The 22,174-nt window shown below is 57.9% G+C and overlaps 8 protein-coding genes across 8 annotated transcripts; 5 read left to right on the top strand and 3 right to left on the bottom strand.

Moving 5' to 3' along the window:
• Positions 1–5,312: 5,312 nt before the first annotated feature.
• Positions 5,313–7,265, top strand: CMQ_6124 (FAD/NAD(P)-binding oxidoreductase; the record flags this gene model as incomplete). Its single annotated transcript, XM_014315189.1, has 1 exon — positions 5,313–7,265. The coding sequence occupies one exon, from the start codon at positions 5,313–5,315 to the stop codon at positions 7,263–7,265; it is 1,953 nt and encodes a 650-aa protein (XP_014170664.1).
• A 669-nt stretch (positions 7,266–7,934) lies between these two features.
• CMQ_6478 (nitroreductase family protein) lies at positions 7,935–8,608 on the top strand (the record flags this gene model as incomplete). Its single annotated transcript, XM_014315543.1, has 2 exons — positions 7,935–8,231; positions 8,291–8,608. 2 exons carry the CDS (start codon positions 7,935–7,937, stop codon positions 8,606–8,608), a joined length of 615 nt encoding a protein of 204 aa, XP_014171018.1.
• A 300-nt stretch (positions 8,609–8,908) lies between these two features.
• On the bottom strand, positions 8,909–10,673 carry CMQ_6410 (phosphatidylserine decarboxylase proenzyme; the record flags this gene model as incomplete). The annotated part of the gene is made up of 3 exons (XM_014315475.1): positions 8,909–10,025; positions 10,086–10,217; positions 10,294–10,673. The coding sequence occupies 3 exons, from the start codon at positions 10,671–10,673 to the stop codon at positions 8,909–8,911; spliced, it is 1,629 nt and encodes a 542-aa protein (XP_014170950.1).
• A 686-nt stretch (positions 10,674–11,359) lies between these two features.
• Positions 11,360–13,418, top strand: CMQ_5978 (uncharacterized protein; the record flags this gene model as incomplete). Its single annotated transcript, XM_014315043.1, has 3 exons — positions 11,360–11,635; positions 11,700–12,392; positions 12,702–13,418. The coding sequence occupies 3 exons, from the start codon at positions 11,360–11,362 to the stop codon at positions 13,416–13,418; spliced, it is 1,686 nt and encodes a 561-aa protein (XP_014170518.1).
• Positions 13,419–13,823: 405 nt separating this feature from the next.
• On the top strand, positions 13,824–14,780 carry CMQ_6245 (short chain dehydrogenase reductase; the record flags this gene model as incomplete). Its single annotated transcript, XM_014315310.1, has 2 exons — positions 13,824–13,936; positions 14,018–14,780. The coding sequence occupies 2 exons, from the start codon at positions 13,824–13,826 to the stop codon at positions 14,778–14,780; spliced, it is 876 nt and encodes a 291-aa protein (XP_014170785.1).
• Positions 14,781–14,955: 175 nt separating this feature from the next.
• Positions 14,956–16,349, bottom strand: CMQ_6470 (methyltransferase family; the record flags this gene model as incomplete). Its single annotated transcript, XM_014315535.1, has 2 exons — positions 14,956–16,177; positions 16,240–16,349. The coding sequence occupies 2 exons, from the start codon at positions 16,347–16,349 to the stop codon at positions 14,956–14,958; spliced, it is 1,332 nt and encodes a 443-aa protein (XP_014171010.1).
• Positions 16,350–16,646: 297 nt separating this feature from the next.
• On the bottom strand, positions 16,647–20,651 carry CMQ_6263 (hydantoinase; the record flags this gene model as incomplete). Its single annotated transcript, XM_014315328.1, has 3 exons — positions 16,647–19,449; positions 19,561–20,138; positions 20,238–20,651. The coding sequence occupies 3 exons, from the start codon at positions 20,649–20,651 to the stop codon at positions 16,647–16,649; spliced, it is 3,795 nt and encodes a 1,264-aa protein (XP_014170803.1).
• A 906-nt stretch (positions 20,652–21,557) lies between these two features.
• CMQ_6323 (L-psp endoribonuclease family protein) lies at positions 21,558–22,055 on the top strand (the record flags this gene model as incomplete). The annotated part of the gene is made up of 3 exons (XM_014315388.1): positions 21,558–21,710; positions 21,773–21,930; positions 21,989–22,055. 3 exons carry the CDS (start codon positions 21,558–21,560, stop codon positions 22,053–22,055), a joined length of 378 nt encoding a protein of 125 aa, XP_014170863.1.
• Positions 22,056–22,174: the final 119 nt, after the last annotated feature.

Below are 22,174 nucleotides of genomic sequence, written 5' to 3'. Positions count from 1 at the left end.
AAGTGTCTTGCTTGGCATTTTATCGCTGGAGACTGGCCTCACAGACATAGTTGCTCCTTGCCGAGAAGCCGTATCATTCCCCGCCTCTGCTCCACTGACAGTAGTGGTCGCCAGTTCACAGTCCTGCTTGCAAGCTGGGCACTTCAAATGAAATGTCGTTAGATTGACGTCGACGTTATCTGTAAGGGGAGAAAAGAGGCTGTTGACAGAGCCGTATTCGCCACCAAGCGAGTTCGCAGCTTGGTGTGGGTTGTTTGCCTTTCCATCAGGAACATATGGCGTTTCTCTGATCTGAGATTTGGGTACTGTAGTTCTTGAATCCTTGTGTTGTTTTCCCATTTCGACGTTTCCAACACCCACCGTTCTTTGGCGCAGCTGCTCTTTCGGCCTGAGCCGAGATGCCTCAAGATTTGCATGATCATTCTTGTGATGGGCGTCACAACTCTTTTGGGTATGATGGCCCAGTATTTTCTCTTGGCGGTGTGCGGTTGAGGAAATCTGGCCAGCCGCTGATACATCCCCAGTCGAAGCCCGGCCTAGCTGTTTCTGATATTCAGAAGAGTGTGAGGTAGACGAAGTGTTCCTTTGCTCTCCGGCCAAAGGCACAGCGGTATCTGGATCACCCATACGGCGCTCCTTTCTCCTGCACTTTTTGATAACCATACCCTTCGGAGGATGGGTAGCTTGCTTCTTACCATCCGTTCCATGTATCGGGCATATGAAGGATTCTTTCTCGCGACCGTGGGACTCAGAGGCTGGTGTAGATTTGCCCGAGGTAGCCCCACCACCACCTCGCATCTGTCCTGAGAATGATAGTTCGCTCCTCCGCATGGGCTGTTTCCTTTTGTCTTCTTTTTTCATTTCCAAAACATCATCTTCCTCGTCCTCTTCCTCTTCGATGGAATCGTCAAGGCCTTCGGGCGTCGGGAGAGTTTCTGCCATGACCTCTCTCTCTTTGCCTTTGCCTTTGACATCATGGGCGCAGGGTTGGTCACTCTTTGCTGTCTGGGATCTGGAGTTGAAAGTCTCCTTCACATCTGCAGGCAGATTTGTAGCAACAGGGGAGCTGGTGAGGCTCTCACCCTATTAGAAATTAGTTACTCGGTCTGACAGTGTTGATAAAATAAGTTACTGGGAGCGGATACCTGGCTCCCTGATGCAGAGGTTGGCATGGCTTGCAGCGTAGAACCGCCAGGCTTGGAGGCCAAGCCTTGATGCAGTAGAGTCAATCCAGTCTGAGCGATAGCTGACTTTCCGCGGTGTTGGCCAATTCGGGAGGGGGGGTCAGTAGACCGAGGTGAGCTTCCAAATACGGAGTCTGATATGGGGTTCTGAAGTAGTGGATGTAGATCTGGGTGCTCTCGCTCTTGCTCTTGCTCTTGCCCTTGCTCTTGCTCTTGTTGTTGTTGTTGCTCCTGTTGTTTCTGCAGCAGCAGCTGTTGCTGCAGATTTTGTTGCTGTTGCTCTTGCTGTTGACGTTGCAGAGCATCTGCTGTTGGCGGTGATTGTGTATATGCAGGCGGCTGGCTAGAAGGCTCGCCTTGCTGATTGGGTTCGACGTGATTTTTGGAGTCTTTTTTTCCAAATGTACGACGACTGGTCTTCTTCACATTCTCCCAGCCAGCCTTTAATTTCTTCATATTTGGAGGCATTTTTAGAGTTAAACGAAAAGCGTGGTCGTTGTGCGAAAGTTTCCACTACCGGAAATACAAGAACAAAGGCAGGAGATTGGCCGGTGCCGTCTTCGAGTCGATATCGTGCTGCCGTCTTTTTTCAACTTGTCGATGCTTGAGACCGAGAAGCAGACGGAAGGCCAAGAATAAACAAGGAAACCAATCTTGCGACCAGCCTATGACATTAAAAGCTGAAGTACCAATAAGGAGGGTAAGGCATGTCACAAATTCTTGATGATTGCACAGAGAACGAAACGCGGAAATTGATGGAGGAAAACACTGTCGGACGTGGGAGCATGAGTGCTTCTTAAGAGATTTGAATGGATTTTACAACAAGAGAAAGCATGGTTCGACATCTTCATGACTCTTTCTATTTGCAAGCATTGCTTGTCATATTGTGTACGAAAAGCCGCAAAGGAAGGGGCGCAGGACATTTTCAGTATTCTGCAAGAAGCAGGAAGGCACGAGCTGCTATTTCTGTGATCATCGCCTAGTATGTTTTTTTACTGAGGTAAGACGACTAATCTTGCTCCCTCTCGAGCTAAGGATAACGGCCACGAACGAGGGAGGCAACGGGATTGATCAAGAACCGAGTAGATGGCATTACTCATACTTTTTGCCTCGGCCTGCTTCCCTGAACTTTGCTGTTCACAAGCACACGTCGTTTCCCAAACCGTATGATCGCTCTTGAAAGTATTGAGCTAGGTTTATAACCAGCAGGTGTATTACAATAAGCGACTTCTTCCTACCACTAAAGAATACGCAGGAAGCGGTATCGGGTATCTCGGGTCCATTCGGATCGGTTGAGAGCACAGTTACACCGTTTTTTCTGCAGACATCCACAGAGTTCAAAATACCATATCAAGATACAGTCCTACTCGCTCACAGTACAATTTTGTGTTCATCACTCACCCATGCACCCGATGCCGGCCGATAGCTAGTCTTGCCAAATTTTAAGCGTCAAGCAGGTAAAGACTGACAGATCGGGCATCGATACAATTAAATCCTGCCTTTGTATGAACCTGAACGGTTGGGCGTCAAAGTTCCATACATAGCGACATGTAACGCATTGATAGAAGATGAGAAGGAGTTGAGAGAATGCAGAAATTTCATACCATTCTAGGGATGGAAGGCAGATGAATGTATTTGAACTCAAAACAGACGGTTTAGACCAGTTGATCCCAAAAAATTAAAATTCAGCGTTCTGGAAAGTAGACTTCCGGCTCGTATGACGCCTCTATTTGGGAAAATTACGAGTACGGAAACCCTGTTGCAATAACAGCCCCTGGGCATGCCCGAAAAGGCCAGAGAAAACCGGCAGGCTACTCCGTACAGCTATTGGGATAGGCGAAGAGCCAGTCAAACCAGGAAAAAAAAGCGTGCCAATGCTTTTAAATGATGATGATCACGAGTACGAGTACGAGTAGTTTGGGGTAAACACGTCGCCCTGTGCGTATCACTGCTCAGAGTAGATTAATTGTATGTGCGACCAGATTAGCGTATGTATCGTTGTGGCGATAAGATTGGGCCAGTACATAATATGCACTTAGCACCACCCATACTCCGTACTGCCGTATGTATTACCGGATGGCTGCAATGTAAATGTCTACATGTGTATGGAGAAGGGCATGGAGGCGATGGCAGCATCCATAGTCAATGTTCCCTCGCCAATGTATTTAGAGATACGACACAATGCTCAAACATTAGTTGTTCTCCGTACATACAGTAGCAACTTGATATATAAGCCTGCAGCGATCCAACGAGTCTTATCAGATCATCTGACAATAAAAATTGAAATTAATTATCGCGGTGAGCAATCTGGTTGGGCAGCCAGGCATGCGGAGTACGGGTACATGCAACAGGCAAGCAGCACTAATGTCAAAGAGGAAAAAAGGACACGATCCAATTTTACCAAGGTGTTGTTAGTTAACATACGCGTGGACAAGGCCCATAATGCGAGAGCGGAACATCCCCGGGATGCGTTTCTATCCACATTCGTACGAATGTCGTTATCAGATCGTAGGTGAACAACATTGGGCGCGTACTATGTGTGTGGACTTGGCGCTGTCAGGGAGATGGTTGGAAAAGTAGGGCAATAGTGCAACATAGTCAATAATGTGCTCAGTGTACTCAGGGCAATGCTGTCTTGAATAGTTTTTCTGACAAGCCGTATTGCAGAGTACTCCTGTACATATATGCGAGGAGAAAGACACAAAATCTTATCTCATCTAATCGAGACAGCACGGCTCCTCATACGAAACGGACAAAAGGCCCACCCACAGGTACACCGTATGCAAATTGTCAGCTTTACACTGGCTTGACCAAGAAAAGCGGCGCTCGCTAGCCGAGGTCGGAGACGGCCGGCAGCAAACGCCAAACGGAATGGGCTTGTCGTCATGAGTGAATTGAACATTGCGAGCAGATCTTCGACCCAGACATAACTGGAAGCAGGGCCAATGGCATAGCCCGGTTGTGTGGGCGCTGCCGAACTGTCGAAAAGGGTGCAACCTGAAAGAAATTGAATGAAGAAGCAGAGTCACATACGCCGTAGAGCTGGAGCCGGTGGGGGGATAAGAACCGAGACTAAACGGCAGTATGTCCTGATGAAATGTGGAGAATTGACTGACAACCGGTGGCTCAACGGAATAGACATTTCCCGTAAGTAAAAAGTGGCAAGGTCTCCTTTCTAATTAGACCATTCCAAACTTCAATTGCGAGCTCCTCTTGGCCGTGGCCAATCCTTTGCTACCGCTTTTTGCAAGAGCCGGGATTGCGGAGAGAAAGGACACACGCAGCGTCCTAAACAATTTTCCGGGTTGTGCTCGTAAAACACGTGATGTATTGTCCGAGAGCAGCGGCGCAGGGGTTTTGCGATGCCGGCAGATTTGGGCGCTGTTGGTGGGCGAGCAATTACATACCTGCTTTTTTCCACAAAGCTACCGTCCAAGCCTGCTTGTTAGCGAAAGTGGCGAAGGCACCGCCAGTACCTAATCGGATGCCGGAGATGGACGCGCTTTGCCAAGATACCATGCTATCTTACTATATTGCCGCTTTCTCCATGCGGTTCTGCAATGCTCTGGGGCTGTGGAGCACTGTGCAGCATACTGGCTGCGACTAGCAGCCCAATTTGCGGCCAGAATCGGAAGGACGCTTACAGAGGGTTTTTTTCCGCCCTCCCCTGCCATAACCGGCATCTCCACTATTGACTACTCATACTTACCTGGTGATTTTTATCTCGAAAACAACCTGGCTTTCTGGCCTTCCCCTTTCTCTCGCTCGAGGTTACCAGCTCATTATTTCTACTACGCCGGTCCCTCTTCGTCGTGCTCCATCCGTTTCATCCTGGCATCACCGCGCCCTCGTCCCGTTTCTGTTTCTGTTTCTGTTTCTCCTTCCCCTCTTCCTATCAAAGCCTTGCTCTTCTTCTTGCCTCGACCGACTTCGCCATGCGTCCGCAGATTTAGACGAGCCGACTTCCACTCATTTGCACACCTTCCATATCCCTTCGACTCGCTCCTGTCTTGTCCTCCCCTCTGGCCGAGCGCCTCGCTGCTGGTCTCGCCCAGTCGACATCCCCACCTCTGTTTCGCTGCCTCTCTCCTTCGTCACGCCTCACAGCCTGTCTTGGACTATATCGCCATGACGACCGACATCGCCCGCACGCGTCTAAGCGAGATCTTCGCTGAAGAGGCGGCCGCTACCGTTGCGGCTGCCACGGCCACCGCTGCCGCCGCCAATGACGGTCACGTTGCCAAGCGGCGGACGCCTTCTGCTGCGCCCTCGTTGACCTACTCTGATTCGGGAGACGAGCGGGACATTGACGATTCCAGCCCTACAGACGAAGACGATGGCGCTCTGGCGACGCCACGCCGGCGCCGGGCCTCCACACGCCTCATTGCCCAGAATGCAGCAGACATTCGGCGCATCACCGGCGAATCCAGCACACAGCTAATCAACCGGTGTTGTGGCGGTGGCTGCTGCATGAAGCTCGACTCCAAGGCGGACGGCGTGCAGTACGAGCATGTCCCGCTTCCCGAGAACGTCGCATTTCGCTCCCTGCAGCTGAAGATCGACGACGAGATCCCCACTATCCTCAACAACGTCACAGAACTCTCAGAGCAGACAACCTTTCTTCTGCCGGTCGGTCAGCGGACCACAGAAGATTTGGACAAGGAGAAGGAGGTTGTACTGGCCACTGCCACTGCGTCGGAAACACAAGCACCCACGGCCGAGAGTCCCAAGGGTTTGTCCATACATGATATGGCCAAAGACCTATCCGACCTGGACACGACCGTCCAGCCGCCCACTTTTGTGCAGCCGCACCCACCGTTCCATGTCTTCCCGGCCCGTATCCACAACACACGCGAGCTTACACGACCTGGCGCGGAGAAGCGCACCTACCACTTTGATCTCGACGTCACCGAGTACCCGAAGGGCGAGAACATTGACTTCAAGGTTGGCGGTGCCATTGGCGTGATGGCCCCGAACGACTCTACCTTGGTGGATGAGATCCTGGACCTGCTGATGGTGCCCCGATTTCTGCGTACTAAGCCGGTTTTGCTGCGCACTACTACGGGACGTTGGCCTACAGTCTGGGGCGCAGAGAAGGCGCGCGAGATTGTCACGACCCGCCGCGACCTGCTGACCTGGTGCTCCGACGTGCAATCGCACCCCCCGACCAAGGCTCTCCTGCGCATTTTGGCCGAGTACGCCTCCAACGAGAATGAGAAGAAGGTGCTGTTATATCTTTGTTCGGCCGAGGGCCAGGGTGCCTTTTGCGACTTCCGCACAGGGCCTCACGTGTCGCTCGAGCAGATTCTCAGTGCATTCCCCAGCGCGAGACCACCTTTGGATCTGCTGCTGTCCGTGCTGCAGCCGCAGATGCCTCGGTTCTACTCGCTCTCGAACGATCCCCATGAAAGCGCGGCCTCTGCGGGGAAGGGCAGCAGCACGCGCCGGGTCATTGAGATCGCCGTCACCGTTCATGAGTCGAGTGACTGGCTCTGTGGCAAGCGCACAGGCATCGGCTCCGGCTTCTTTGAGCGCCAGGCTCTGCGCTTCCTGGAAGCGCGCAGCCGCGGCGAGGAGCCCGAGCTGTGCATTCCCATGTTCAAGGGTCTAATGGCCAACCCGCTCGCAAAGCAGTTTGTGCCTGACGGGCCGATGCTGCTGATTGGTGCCGGCGTCGGCATAGCGCCGTTCCGCGGCTTTGTGCAGCGGCGGCTGAAGACGGCCAACTGCGCTAACAAGGTGTGGGTGCTGCAGGGCGTGCGCGACTCGCTGGTGGACGAACTCTACAGCGGCGAGTGGGGTGTGCACGAGGACGAGGTCAAGCGCGTGGTGGAGAGCCGCCGGGGGACGGGCCGGTACGTGCAGGAAGAGGTGAAGCACCAGGCGGACCTCGTCTGGTTCGTGATCAACTCGGTCGACGGCCGCGTGTTTGTGTGTGGCAGCAGTCGAGGCATGGGCGAGGGCGTGCATGAGGCTCTCATCGACGTGGCCATGCAGAAGGGCAATCTGGACCGTGAAGAGGCGCGCAAGTTCTGGGAGCTCAAGCAGGAGGTGGGCCAGTACATTGCCGAGACATGGTGATCGGTTGTCTGCAGGCTTCTGGATATCCATTATATACCTTTTCCGTCCTCCAGAGTTTGGGGTTTTCACATATGACGGTTGGAAAAAGATGCTGTAGCATCGATTCACGGCACAGAAACAGGTGTGCGTCCAAGGTTGGACCCCGCATGCAATATAGAAAAAGGCAGAGGTACGGAGTAGACCGGGCGTTTAGGACTAATGAATGTATTGCTGTTCTCCAACATTGAGCGAAAGACACGCGCATCACGTGACATTCAGCAAGGCCTGCTATGCGTACCTGGTCCGGTCGGGGACTTTTAGTCGGTGCAGGAATGGACCGGCATCAAGGATTACGAAGAATTAGGTAAGATGCGAGATAGAAGCCGGGAGAATGAAACAGCGGTTCCAGTACTTTACGTCCGTCCGCCGGCGTCCGCATCCGCTTCTTCACCCCCTCCTCGCCTCCACTTATCTGCACTTGTAGGGCTCCCGCCATTTCAGCGTAGTATTGCGCATGATAAAGAGCAGAGCTGATTTGTGGTCCGCAATATAAAAACCATGATACCCAGCGTACTTCGTTCGATGGCCCGACCTGTTTGCTCCAAGCTTCTCTATTCCCAACACATCTCTGCCACGCTCGCGAGCCCCAAGACCGCTGTCCACTCACACATCCGCACCTTTACCCGCACAATGGCGACCAACAAAGCCGACGGTCTGCTGCAGCTGTTCAAGGAGCGCCGCAGCTACTATGTGCTCACCAAGGACCTGACCGTGTCCAAGGACCGGGTGCAGGAGATTGTCAAGGAGGCGCTGGCCCAGGTGCCCAGCAGCTTCAACTCGCAGTCCAACCGGGTGGTCGTCCTCTTCGGCGCCGAGCACGAGAAGCTCTGGGACATCACGTCGGACGTGCTCAAGCCCATCGTGCCTGCTGACGGCTGGGAGGCCACCGCTGGCAAGCTGGCCCTGTTCAAGGGTGCTGCCGGCAGCGTACGTCTACTCTGTTTTTGTTTTTGTTTTTGTTTCTGCTGCACGGCTGACCGGAATAGGTCCTCTTCTTCGAAGACGAGGCCTCCGTCAAGGAGCTCCAGACCAAGTTCGCCCTGTACGCCGACCGCTTCCCTGCCTGGGCCACACAGTCTATCGGTATGCTCGAGTTCGGCGTTTGGACCGCCCTCGAGGCCGAGGGTCTGGGCGGCAACCTGCAGCACTACAACCCCCTCATTGACGCCAAGGTGGCCGAGACCTGGAACGTCCCGACGTCCTGGAAGCTCAACGCCCAGCTGGTCTTTGGCGGTCGCGGCGCCGAGGCTGGCCCGAAGGAGTTCAAGCCCATTGCCGACATCTACAAGGTGTACGGCGCGTAAGCTTGTTCCGTGCTTGTCTCCAGCTAGATCTAGACTAGAAGCTTGCAAGCCCAATTACAATGTAATCAACTCTACGACTGCTACGTGTCCGTCTACTGTCGGCAAGCTAATCACATGACAACCACAAGCCTTGGCTGACTAAGGACAACCCCGTGTGCCTGTATTTTGTTGAACATGTGATGAAATATTATGCGCTCGCTTACGTATTTTTGTTGAAAAAAATCTAGCCATGTTTTTTCCCGATGATCCAGACTCCAATGCTGCTCCTGTTCAGCCCCGTCTCCGTCTCCGTCTTCGGCCTCACTCGTCGACAAAGCCGAGAGCCTGGCCCATCTTGACCGTCTGGCCCTTCTCGACGGCCCAACGCCAGCCGGCATGGGCGGGCGCGGTAGCAGTGGCGCTATCGGCGGTAGTCTGGACGGGGGCTTCGAAGACGAGCACGACGGTGCTGCCAAGCTGGAAGCCGCCCATCTCCTCGCCGCGCCGCAAGGCATAGCCGTGCAGGATAGGGCTAGCGGCCGCATAGGTGGCCTCGGAGAAGCCGGCATAGACCTCGCCACGACGGGCGGCGTCCTCGGCAGCTCGATCGGCAGCGGTATCGGTCGTCAGGCTGTTGGTGCGCAGCTCGCGATCAAAGTTGACGACGATGGATCCGACGTTGGTGGCGCCGACGGGAACGTAGCTGAAGAAGCCCCAGCGCCAGCGGCCGAGCAGTACGACCCGCTCGTTGAGCGTGAACAGGCCGGGCAGCGTGCGCTGCAGATACGGTGACACGCTGTAGAGCTCGCCGGCAAAGTGGCGTCGCCGCTCGACCACCCAGTTGGTCGGCGAGTGGAAGCGGTGGTAGTCGCCGGGCGCCAGATAGATGACGGCGTAGTAGAGCGTCGTCCGACTGTCGCGTGCCAGCAGCTGCTTGTGCCACGGCACGTCGAGATCGGCCTGCACCTCCGAAACGGCTGACGTCGCGGCTGCCCCGGTCGACTGGTCTTCCACTTCGTCTTGTCCGCTGCTCGGCTGCTGTGATGCCATCGGCGCGCCCGACAGCAACTCCGGCAGCGTGTAGGGGATCCCGTTGACCCGCGCAAACTCCTCGTCCGGGTGCACCGACGTCTCGCCGTGGCTGCTTGCCGTCGGTGCGGCCGCCGCGCTCTTCCGGCTCGCGCTTGACTGTCCGTTCGCGATGCTCGGCGTCGGCGTATGCTTGCCCAGCAGCGCGTCCAGACTGTATGTCATGCCCTTGACCTGCTCAATGTCGCCGCTCTCAATCGTGCCGAACTGCAAGATTCGCCCGTCTGATGGCGACAACAGCGCGTTGTGGCTCGGATGCAACGGCCGCATTCCATCCTTAAGGGTGCGGTAGAAGAATGCCGCCAGATTCGGAAACTTGTGCAGGTCCTCCTCCTCGATTTCGCTCAGGCTGTCGGCTGTTAGACGGGCTTTTCCTCTCTCTCTCTCTCTCTCTCTCTCTCAAACTTACTTAACTCCAAACACATAGCTGTAGAGCTTGAACCCTGGCACCCGCAGATAGTATGGCACTGTGAGCTCGTTGAAGCGGCCCCAGAGACGGGACAGTGCCTTGAGCGGCAGCGTAGACATTACCCGCACCTGCCTGTGTCTTGTTAGCTGCCGGTCCTTCTTCCACCGTTCTTCCGCCGTTCTTCCGCCGCTCTTCTCTTTCCGCTTACCAAGGCCCTTCTGGCCTTATACGTGGCCGTTTCGCAGGCGCAGGACCGGCGTCCTGGTCCCGCTCGTCCTTCTCGGCATTGCGTCGGGACACCTTGTAGAATTGGACGATGCCCAGGAAGCCAATGCCCAGCCCGACAGGTATCCGGTGCCAGCGGAATTTCGATTTTCTCAGCACGTTGCGGAGACGGGTCGAGAAGCGTGATCGCCGCGGGCCCTGCTGCTGGGAGAAGAGCCGGATGGGTGACGGCGGAGTCGAAGGCCGAGAGGAGAGTGATGGTCGCAGCGGTGTTCCCAGGAGAATCTGCCGCTCAGACACGCTGAGGCTGCTCCTGGAAAAGCTGCGTCTATGCAAGCCCAGGCGACCTGGCGTCGTCGACATCGTGCCGGTTGTGCGGAGAAGCCCCAATCGAGGCAGCAGTAGGGATGTGCGAATGGCTGCAGTCAACGTGCCGGCCAGTCGAGCTGTCTGGAGCGTCCTGCAACCGCAGCAAAAAGCTTGCTTCATGGATCTTGCTGCTGAACTTGCACAGAAAAGGGACAAAACGGGGAAGCCTGGCCTTGCACCGTTTTAATGAGGTTACGGTGGGCCGGATGGCACTAATTTGCCACGAGTAATCCCGTATCCGTTTAGAGCTCCGTCTCTTGGTGCCATTTCAAGCTGTACAGAGTACCTTTACATACAGCGGCACTGGAGCCGCTGGCTTCCCGAAGTATCTGTACTTAATACGGAGTGCTGCAGGGAAGACTGCCAGCAATACGTGCGCGGCCTGGCGAAATCCAAACGTGGAAGCCGCGACTGTCTCAATAGTTGCCACTATTATTGAACTGTCAGCTTGCTGTTGCATGTGGCCTTTTCCTTCCCTTTTTCGTTTACATCCTCCCCCCCCCATTTTCACCTCGTCTTTTGTAACGTATTTTTCTCACTTCTTCTCGAATGACAGAGGACAATCGGTCTTCTTCCATTTCTGCGTGCAGGCCCGGGACTGCTTTTGCGTCGTCTGGCCTTGGCTCTCGAGCTGGCCTAACACTCGTCGACGGCGGCTGGTCTCTGCCTCGATTTCCACAATGGTCGAATCTGCAGCTCCCGCAGCTGTCCCGGCTGACCCGACAGAAAAGTCGGCTGAGCAGACGGTCGATTTGCGTCTAATCTCACCATCATGGGAGACGGCAGACTCTCCTCTTCTCGCTGGCCTGTCGGCGTCTACCACGATCGGCCAGTTGAAGGAGCGCGTGCAGGAGGAGGTGACCACTCGTGGTCGCTCGTGGCAGGGAATGCGCCTCATCCACCGAGGACGAGTCCTGGAAGGCGATGCCAGAACCCTGGCAGATGTGTTTGGCCCGGTACGATAAGATACCTTGCCGTTAGCTTTTCCAAGGCTGGAAGTCGTCTTGCTGACTTGCCTAGAACCCGGAACCCGGCGCACTGGCTGTGCATCTTGTTCTCAGAGACCCTGGCAGCAATTCGACTGCTCAGCCTGCCTCGACCATGCCGACCGCTCCATCCTCCCAAGCCGCCGCCACGGCTCCGCCGACAGCGACCATCCCTCGACTGAGCCACCAGCAACATGTGGCCAACCAGGCACAGGCACAGGCACAGGCAGCCGCAGTTGCAGCTGCTGCTGCCACGGCTGCAGCCACTGCCAATGCTCGCTGGATGCACCACTTTTCGGCCTTGAACAACATGCAGCAAGGCGTGCCCATGCCCGCGCCCACCCCGTCGCAGCAGCGGTGGTCACCGGGGATGCCAGGCCAGCCCGTTCACAATACCGCCCCTACTGCTCACGGCCAGACGGCCGGAGGCCATCCTTCCCAGGAGCAAGGACAGCCGTCTGCGGCCGAGGTGGCGGGATTGTTCACTACGACAAACGTGACGGTTCAGAATGCCGGCGGGCGTAATACGGTTACTTATTCAACAACAACCAATTTGCCGGCGAGAGCTGCAGCTCCACAGCCGCAGGAGGCTTACATCCTGTCGTCTCCTGCGGGGCCAAGGGCTCTTCTGGTCCATGGCGACGCAGAGTTGTACCTGGCGCGGAATGCGTCTGCTCCGGCTGCTAGCAACCAGGGAACTGGCACGCTGAGTTCCGGCGAAACGTGGGTGCAATTGTTTCGCCGAAATAACCAGCTTGTTACATATGTTCTGCAGCAGCAGCAAGGGTTGCAGCTCCAGATTCAGCAGATCCACCAACGGAACCTGCATCTGCAACACATGCTGCAGCAGAACCAACAACAGCTGCAACAGCTGCAGTTCGACCAGGGCCGGCATCAACTCTACCAGCAGTATATGTCTCAACAACAACAACAGCAGCAGCAGCAGCAGCAGCAGCAGCCACAACATCCGCGACAGCAGCAACAGCAGCAGCAAAATGGGCAAAATGGGCCCGTGGTCAACCCACTTATGTTTCAGGGCGCGCATATGCGGATCAACAACCCTGGAGCCGGCATGCTAGCAGCCATGGTGCCCCATATATGGCTCGTCGCACGGCTGCTACTGTTTGTTTGGTGGTTCACGTCGCCTGACGCGAGCTGGACACGATGGTCGATGGTTATACTGCTCGCAACGGCAATGTTTGTGGCTAACACGGGAATGTTGGACGGAGCGGCGAACCATGTATGGGAGCCGATTCGCCGCCACCTGGACGGTCTTGTGCCAGCAGTGAACGTCGGCAGGGCACCGGGTGCCAACGTGAACGAGCCGGCGGGTGGACAGCAGGCCGCGGCTGTTGTGCCGGGGAACAACGGTGGAGGAGCAGGTGGAGAACCGAACCCGGCGCAAATGGCTGCTCGACTAGTGGGGCAACAGAGACAGGCCAATGGAGACTGGCTGATGGAACAGATCCGGCGTGCGGAGCGGGTGGGCATAATGTTTCTGGCCAGTCTCGCGCCGGGGGTGGCCGAGCGCCATGTTGCGTTGGTGGAGCAACGGCAGGCGGAAGCAGAGCGACAGCGGCAGGCAGAACGAGATGCAGCAGAGGCTGCAGCTGCAGCGGCAGTGGCAGAGGCAGAGACAGAGGCAGCAGCAGCGGCGGAAGGGGCAGATGTAGAGGAAGCGGAGGTCACAGGCGACAGTACGGGAATGGATGGGATTGCAGCTACACCAGAGGTGACGACAGCAGCAGAATGAGAGGGAGAGATTGCGGAGGGACGTCTTGCATGAAACGGGAACGGCACGAGAGCAGTAATTGCAGATAGCGTTCATAATATATTCACATACGGAGTACAGAGTACTCCGTACGTTCGGTGGTAAGTTTGAATCCACGCATCGTCCGGGGTTTATGTAAGCGATTGCAGTAGCGTGTGTTGTCTCAGATTAGTGAGCAGGGGTGCTGGGCCTCGGCAACTGCAGACGCTAAGGTGATTTGCGGGGGGTTAGAGGAGATAAAGACGACAGCTTCTACAATAAGACAGAAGAAGCGACAAGGAGAATTGTGAGAGCGGAAAACGAGAGCCAGCGAAAGAAAGAAGAGACGGAAGCAACAGAAAGAAAGAGACAAGAAAAGCGCCCAAACTGTCCAAGCGATCCGTCACGATGACCGACTACGACATCAACATACCGAGTACCGAGTCGCTCTTCTCGGTCAAGGGCAAGATTGCCGTGATCACGGGCGGCTCCCGGGGACTGGGTCTGAGCGCGGCTTCTGCGTGAGTTGTGCTGCTGTGCTGCTGTGTTGCAGTGGTGCAGTGCCGGTCTCGCCTCTCACGGTCACGTGCTAACAAAGACAGGTTGCTACAGGCCGGCGCCGCCAAGGTGTACGTGTCGTCGCGCAAGAAGGAAGCCTGCGAGGTGGCAGCGGCAGCGCTGAACGGGCTGTCGGGCCTGCAGCCGGGTGCGCGGGCGATCTCGGTGCCGGCGGACGTGGCCACGATGGACGGCGTGCGGACACTGCTGGCGGCGGTGCAGGCCGACAGCCCCGACGGTATCGACATCCTGCTGGCCAACGCGGGCGCCACCTGGGGCGCAGCCCTGGAGCAGCACTCGGACGCGGCCATCGCCAAGGTACTGGACCTCAATGTGCGGGCCGTGTTCAACACAGTGCGCGAATTTGCTCCACTGTTGGCGGCCCGCGGCTCCGTCGAGTCGCCCAGCCGCATCCTCGTCACCGGCTCCGTCGCTGGACTCGGTCTCGGCTCGCTCGGTCCTCAGGCTACCTTTGGCTACAGCGCCAGCAAGGCGGCCGTCATCCATCTCGCCCGCAACCTCGCCGTCGACCTTGGCCCTCGCCATGTCACCGTCAACGCCCTCGCCCCCGGCTTCTTTCCCACCAAGATGTCCCAGGGCCTGCTCGATATGGCCCCTGGTGGCGCCGACGCCGTCGCTCGCTCCAACCCTATGCGCCGCCTCGGCCGTCCCGCTGACTTTGGCGCTGCCGTCGTCTACCTCTGCGCACCCGCCGGCTCCCACGTCAACGGCGCCACCCTGGCCATTGACGGCGGCGCCATGTGGGCCAAGGGCGAGCTTTTGAGCGTGCACTGGTCGAAGCTGTAGGGGTGGAGGGCTGGGAGGTAGCAAAGACGTGGTAGATACTCCGTAGCTGTATGAGAATCACAGGATAGATCAAGTCACGGGAATTCATACATGGATGACTCAGCAAGCACGTGTATTCTCTCTTTTCACGTCTTTTCACCCTTGTCTCCGGTCTCAGCCTTCTCGGTCTTTCCTCTCACCACGGCTTCCGCGCCACCCAGAAGCTCGACCGGTACACCGTCTGCAGCATGGAGCGGTCGTCGTGGATGTAGGGCGTCTCGCGGGCGGTCTCGCGGGTCTCGACCTGGAACCCGATGCGGGCGACCAGGGCCATGACCTCGTCGTCAGTCAGCTCGAAGCTGCCAGGATCGGCGATGCCGGATGAGCTGGCGGCATCATGCTCGCCGTCGCCGTCGTCATCGCGGCCGTGGTTGCCTGGTGCGTGGTTTTCAAAGTGCCACAGCAGCGGGCCGACATTGACGAGCAGGCCGCCCGGCCGGAGGCAGTGCCACATCGTTTCGAGGTAGCGGATCAAGTTCGGGGCCGTGTCGAGGAAGAAGACGCAGGCGACAGCGTCGAACGTGGCCGCGTGTTCTTCGTCGCCGTACAGGCAGAGAAAGTCGGCCGCACACATGCTCATGGACCCGGCCGTCTGCTGTAGCGTCTGTAGCGTCTGTGCCGGATGCACGTCGGGGACACGGCAGGCCTGCAGCTGGCGGGCACGTGTGCCGTGATTCGAGAATGAGTGCACCCATGGATAGACGGCGTGCTGGCCGGCACGCTGGGCAAAGTTAAGCACGTATGATGACGCCAGCAGCTGGTGGTACGAGATCTCGTTGCCCTCGGCTGCATAGCCAGCACAGCAGAGATCGAACACCAGCCGACCCAAGCCAGCCCCAGGAACCAGCACTTTCAGAGATTCCAGGGGTGCCCCTCCTTCTGCTCCTCCTTCTGCTGTCGCCAGACTCTTTGTTCGCTTCGTCCTCTCCGTCCTTTCCGCTGCCAGCGCTTGCATCACCGGCCCGTAGCTGTGCTCGCGCTCTGCCGCTCCCTCGGCCGACCAGTCGCGGTAGAACTGCCGCAGCGTGCTGCGTGCCTTGTCCACATCCGTATGCTTGGCTATACCTGCCCATGGCGCTGGCAGCGACGGTTCTCTCTCGCTGACCGCTCTGGCCTCTTGGGCCTCTTTCGACTCGGTCGGCCCTGGCGGCTGTCCGCCACAGAACGACTCCAGCCCAAAACGCACAATCGCCCGCGCCAGGTCCGCGTTGCTCTCAATCGCGTCATCCACCCGGTCTAGCGTCTCCAGATACGAAAACGGCGGTGCTGCTAGCATCTGCCAGTGCTCTTGCGACAGCGCGTAGAACGATTGCCGCCGCAGGTGTGTGCAGTGGAAGTGCGACACCTTTGCATATTGTCTGCCACTGCTGTCAGTGTCGACGCCGCAAAGACAGAAAGACGGTCCAAACCGCATTCTCACAGAAACGAGTCCAGCGCGCAGAAGAGCACCTTGACCTCTTCGGGGTCCTGGATGGCCGCGTCGTCCACCTCCCAGCTCGAGTCGGGGCCCGCTGCTGTCGTCGTTGCCATGTCGATGCGTCGCCGTGCAGAGATCTCGCTGCAGCTCTGTCGTTGTCAAGCAGCTATCACCAAGAGGTGAGACCTGGGCAGCCTGGCCCTATTGGTAGTAGCTAAGCCCGTCGTACCTTCCTGACTCGCTTTGCGCCTGCCGCCTTGGCCTGCAGCTTTCACCGCCTTTGCCCCGCGTTCGAGTGTCGCAAAGAGTGCAAACCATCTTACATCACGTGCAGCCAGCCCAAAATCAAAACTCCCATTGATGCCGCCTTGTGCTTTGATTTGGAGTCTCTTGATTTGTCTCTACAACCCTCATGCCTCCTCCTCGGCTTTGCCCCAGCCACCGCCACCGGGCGTGTGCAGCACGATCCGGTCGCCCGCCTCGAACAGCGCCGACGCCTTGCCGCCAAGGCTGATGGCCAGCCCGTCCTTCTTGCGCAGCCAGAGATTGCGGCCCATTGCGCCGTCGCTGCCGCCGGCTCGACCACGAGGCGCCCGTGTCCGCCGCTCCGACAGGATCGATACCTGGATGCCGGGAATACGGAACTCCAGGTCGCGCACCATGCCGTCGCCGCCACGATGCAGCCCGGCACCACCAGAGCCTGGTCGCAGACTGAAGCTGTGAAGCAGCACCGGATAGCGCTTCTCCAGCACCTCCGGATCCGTGATGCGTGTGTTGGTCATGTGCGTGTGCACACCGCTGGTGCCGTCCCACGTCGGCCCGGCTCCGGCTCCGCCGCCGATCGTCTCGTAGTAGCCAAAGCCCGCTTCCACTGTCGCGCTGCCGTCGGCCGCCACCCGTCGGCCACCCATGCCAAAGGTCAGGTTGTTCATGCAGCCCTGGCTGTCGGCGCAGGCCCCAAAAGCCGCCAGGATCACGTCCGTGATGCGCTGCGACGTCAGCACGTTGCCGCCCACCACCGAAGCCGACGGCGACGGCGCCAGAATCGACATGGCCGGCACCCGGATGTCGATCGGGTTGAGACAGCCCTGGTTGAGCGGCACATCTGACGCCAACAGCGCCCGCACGCAGTAGATGATGGCCGAGTGCGTGATCGCGATCGGCGCGTTCGTGTTGCCGTACACCTGCGGCCCCGTGCCTGTAAAGTCAAACACCGCGCTGCCCGTCGCTTCGTCAATCGTCACCGTCAGCACGATCGGCGTCCCATCGTCCATGTAGTCGACTGCGCGCAGCGGCTCGCCCGCCACTGATGCGTGCATCTTCTTGAGCAGCGCCCGCACCGCCTCCTCGGCATTGTCCTGGATCGCATACATGTAGCGATGCACATCTGCCAGCCCGTTCTCCTGGATCAGCGCGTGAATCAGGTGGATGCCCTGTTTGTTGGCCGCTACCTGTGCCTTGAGGTCTGACAGGTTGTCGCTCAGCTTGCGCGTGCCCGAGCTGCCCGGTTGCTGCGCCGGCTCCTTCAGCAGCAGCTCCACCATGCGGGCCTCGTTGAATCGTCCGCGGCTCACCAGCTTCTCGCCAAAGATCGCCGCACCCTCCTCGTACAGCCAGTGCGAGTCCGGCGGCATGGACCCAGGTCGTGTCCCGCCAATGTCTGCGTGGTGGCCGCGGGAGGCCACGTAGAACACAATCTCGCCCTGGTCAAACACAGGTGTCACCACCGTGATGTCTGGCAGATGCGTCCCGCCGCTGGTTGGATGGTTGGCCACCAGCACGTCGCCGTCCTCTAGACGGCCGGCCCACGCCGTGTGTAGATGCCGCACGCAGAATTGCATGCTTCCGAGGTGCACTGGCACGTGTGGCGCATTGCATACCAGCCCACCGTCCGGCGAGAAGATGGCACACGAGAAGTCCAGTCGCTCCTTGATGTTGGTCGATACCGCTGTCTTTTGCAGCGTGCGGCCCATCTGCTCTGCAATCGACATGAACCGGTGCCCCATGATGGAGAGTTGGATCGGGTTCACGCTCTTGTCTGCTGCTGCCCCTGGTGTCGCTGTCGCTGCCGCGGTGGAGCTAGCCAGGTCGATCATAACTGTGCTATCGAGGATGAGCGCAGTGGCTCCTGGCACCACCAAGATGGTCTGCGTCTTGTCTAGGATCAGGGCTGGACCGGCAATGTGCGTGCCGGCCTGCAGCTGGTCGAGCAGGTACAGATTCGTCGGAACCCGCTGTCCGGCTGTGCCGTCATCGAAACAGACCAGAGCTGTGGCTGCGGCCTTGGCTGCTTGCACCGGCGGCCGTGCACGAGCCTCCTTTGCCTGCTGGAACGGACTCTTCTCTGTGTGCTTTGCGGCTACGCCGACTGCCCGCACGCGGTAGTCGTCGACGAGGATGCGCTTCTCGGGAAAGACGAAGCCAAACTCGCGCAGATGGCGCTCTTCGAACAGCTTTCGGAACGACTCGATGCCGTCCTGGTGTTCTCCGTCCTGTAGAATCATCGTGGCCGCCGTGACGCCCTCGTAGCGCATGTTGAGGTAGCGCTCCAGACGGATCTGCGACGCATTGATGCCCTGGCTGACCAGGTGTGCCATGGCCGCGTCCGACAGCTCGGCCAGCGTGCTGCCAATCACAGCCAGGTTGGCTGCCTCAAACGAGATCGCCGCCGGCTTCTGCTCCTCGTGCACGAGATCGGCAAGCGAGAGCCCATAGGCCGACAGGATCGACGAGTACTTGTGAATGACCACCTCGGTGACGGACAGGGCCTTGGCCACATCGCAGGCGTGCTGTCCGCCAGCACCACCAAAGCACGAGAGCATGTGGTCGGAAGTGTCGAAGCCGCGGGCTTCCGTCAGAGCCCGAATCGGCCGTGCCATGACTTGTGCAGCCACGCGGAGAAACCCGAGCGCCACCTCCTCGGACGTGAAGGATGCACGGCCGGCAGCACGGTTGTCGGCATTGATCTGCTCCGTCAGCTCCGCAAACTTGGCAGCCACGATCTCGGTGCCCAGCGGCTGGTCCTCGTTGGGGCCGAAGATCTTGGGAAAGTATTCGGGGGCGATGCGGCCGAGAAAGAGATTTGCGTCGGTGATCGTGAGCGGGCCACCCTTGCGGTAGCATGCGGGACCAGGGTGTGCCCCGGCAGATTCAGGGCCTACGGCAAAGAGGCCGTTGCGCCAGAAGAGCATGGAACCACCACCAGCAGCGACCCTGTATTGTTAGGATATGAGAAAGCAAGAAAGAGGGAGCAGAAACGAGATGTCAAGAGAGAAAGAGAAGCAAGAGGAAATGACAAAAGAGGAAGGGGCGACGCAAACTCACGTGATTATGTCCAGCTGCGGCGACTGGATCGAAATGCCGGCTGTCGTGGTCTCAAAGACGTGCTCGTAGGTGCCGGCAAAGCGAGAGCAGTCGGTGGATGTACCGCCCATGTCGAAGCCGATGATGGGCTTGCGGGCATCAGCATCCCAGGATGTCTGGGCATAGCCGACGACGCCGCCGGCCGGGCCGGAGAGGATGCTGGCAAGACCGCCAAAGCGACGAAAGTCGACGAGGCCGCCGTCGGACTGCATGAACTCGCAGCGCAGGCCCTCGGCCGCGAGACCGCCCTGAAAATTGGCCGAGATGGAGTCGATGTAGGCGCGCACGATGGGCGTGAGGTAAGCGTCGACGGTGGCCGACATGCCGCGCGGCACGACCTTCATCATCGGTTGTACGGCAGCTGACTCGACCACGGAGAAGCCCATCTCGCGGGCGAGCGCGCCGAGTTGCTGTTCGTGCAGCGGGTAGAGGTACGAGTGCAGCAGCACGACGGAGAGCGAGCGGAAGCCCTGGAGCCAGAGCTGCTCGAGCGATGCACGCACGGCCTCCAGGTCGGGCGTCCGGAGCACGCGGACAAGCTCGCCGGTGAGGCCGATGTGAAGGTCAGCATCGCTAGCAGAAGCAGCAGCAGAAGCAGAATCACCAGCAGGATTCTCCGACCAGGCCTCCAGAGTGACCCGCTCGTCCACCTCGACCACCGACTGGTACAGCAGCTCAGGCCGGGCCACGGTCAGGTCAAAGATGTCGGGCCGCGCCTGGTTGCCAATGTGCAGCAGGTCCCGGAAGCCCTTGGTGATCAGCAGGGCCGAGCGCGCGCCCTTGCGCTCCAGCAGCGCGTTGGTGCCCACCGTCGTGCCCATGCGGATGCGCGCAATTGGCGACGTGTCCAGCGGCTGGCCGCGTGGGTGCGGCCGTCCCGTCACCAGCTCCAACACCCGCCGCACGCCCTCTGTCGGCGCATCGCTGTAGTTGGCCGGGTCGACCGAGAGCACCTTGAGCACGATATCGTCGCGGCCCGGCACTGAGGCGTGGATGTCGGTAAACGTGCCGCCACGATCGATCGAGATCTGAATGCCCGGATTCAAATTCATGGTGAAGAAAACAGGGGGAGACAGTGTGTGTGTGTGTGTGTGCGGTACCAGACCGTCAACAAGACGACCTCAAAATAGCGTCTGCCCGTATTTAAGGCCGCACAGCCGGTGGTGGGCTGGTCTTGTCGTGACTCGGAGAGCTTGGCCGATGCGATCGGAGAGCAATTGCGGATTGCGTAATAGCGTCAAAGCTTAATTGGCTGGATTTTGGCGCAGGTCTGCCGTTATCTGAGCACCAGTCGTGACGGGTCGGACAGGCACAGCGATCTTGAGATTGGCGGGAACAAAAGCCGGCTTCTGGTGGACCTTGGCTGATGATGGAAGCGCTCTGTCTGCTTTGCGGTTTTTAGACACATAAACGTCGCATAACTATTATACTGCAAATCACAGTGCGGAATATACTTACACTATTGATATATTGCATGGCGAACAATCAAACCTACTCTGTACTCTGTATATATGATCGGTGCTGTTGTCTTGGTTGATGTAAAGAGCGCATATCTGAATGCTCGCAAACAGTTGTAGCCTTCAACGCTCAATTGACTGCAGTTCTCCCGAAAGCAGGGTTAGATTATAATAGTGTTCCATTAGGAAGTCCTCCACTTCCAAAGCTGGGTTACGCCAAAGTACGTGACTCTGGGCACGTGATCCTGACCCCCGATGCCCTCCGGAGTTGTGCGTCTTTGCGTGCTGGCATGGACGCTGCGACCCACTCGGCCACCGGTACCGCCGACTGTTGCGGGGCATCACGGCAGGCAGTCTTGCGTGGGGGTCAGTGCTCGTCGACTACTATATAGATTAGCGTGCCGATCTCTTGCAACTTCGTACACGTATAAGTTGTGCCACTGCCTCTTCCCCCTGCTTTCTGCCCATTTTCATCCCACAAAGCACACATCTGCCGCAGCCATGTCCAAAGAAGCCGTCCGCACTGACAAGGCGCCTGCGCCCGCCCCAATCTACAGCCAGGCAATCAAGGCCAACGGCCTCATCTTCTGCTCCGGTCAGACCGGCAAAGATGCCACTGGGACATATGTCTCTGGGACGGTCCAGGACCGCACTGTATGTAGACCCCCAATCGACCCCAAAGGCCTCTCCCTCTCTCTGCTGACACTGCCCGACAGCACCAATGCATAAAGAACCTAGAGGCTGTCCTGGTGGCCGCGGGCTCCAGTCTCGACAAAGTCGTCGAGGTCAACGTCTTCCTGGCTGATATCGACGACTTTGCCAAGCTTAACGAAGTCTACATCCAGTATTTCGGCGATGTCAAGCCTGCACGCACGTAAGCATCTCTCTCCCCTGTCTCAGACATAAGCTGTTCCTAACCCCTACTTCTCTAGATGCGTCGCTGTTAAGAACCTGCCGGACTACACAGACGTAGAGATCAAGTGCACTGCCCTGGCATAACCTGCTAGATGTCTATAGAATATACGGTGCACAACTTTCATGAAAACCACTTTTTTCTAGCCATGTCCATATCCTACTCCATCTAGCGACTTGTTGCCTGCACCATCTATAGCCCACCG

This window comes from Grosmannia clavigera, assembly GCF_000143105.1.
Source record: "Grosmannia clavigera kw1407 unplaced genomic scaffold GCSC_167, whole genome shotgun sequence".
NCBI lineage: Eukaryota > Fungi > Ascomycota > Sordariomycetes > Ophiostomatales > Ophiostomataceae > Leptographium > Leptographium clavigerum.
The sequence above is the reverse complement of the archived record's forward strand: the minus strand, read 5'-3'. Positions and strand labels throughout refer to the sequence as shown.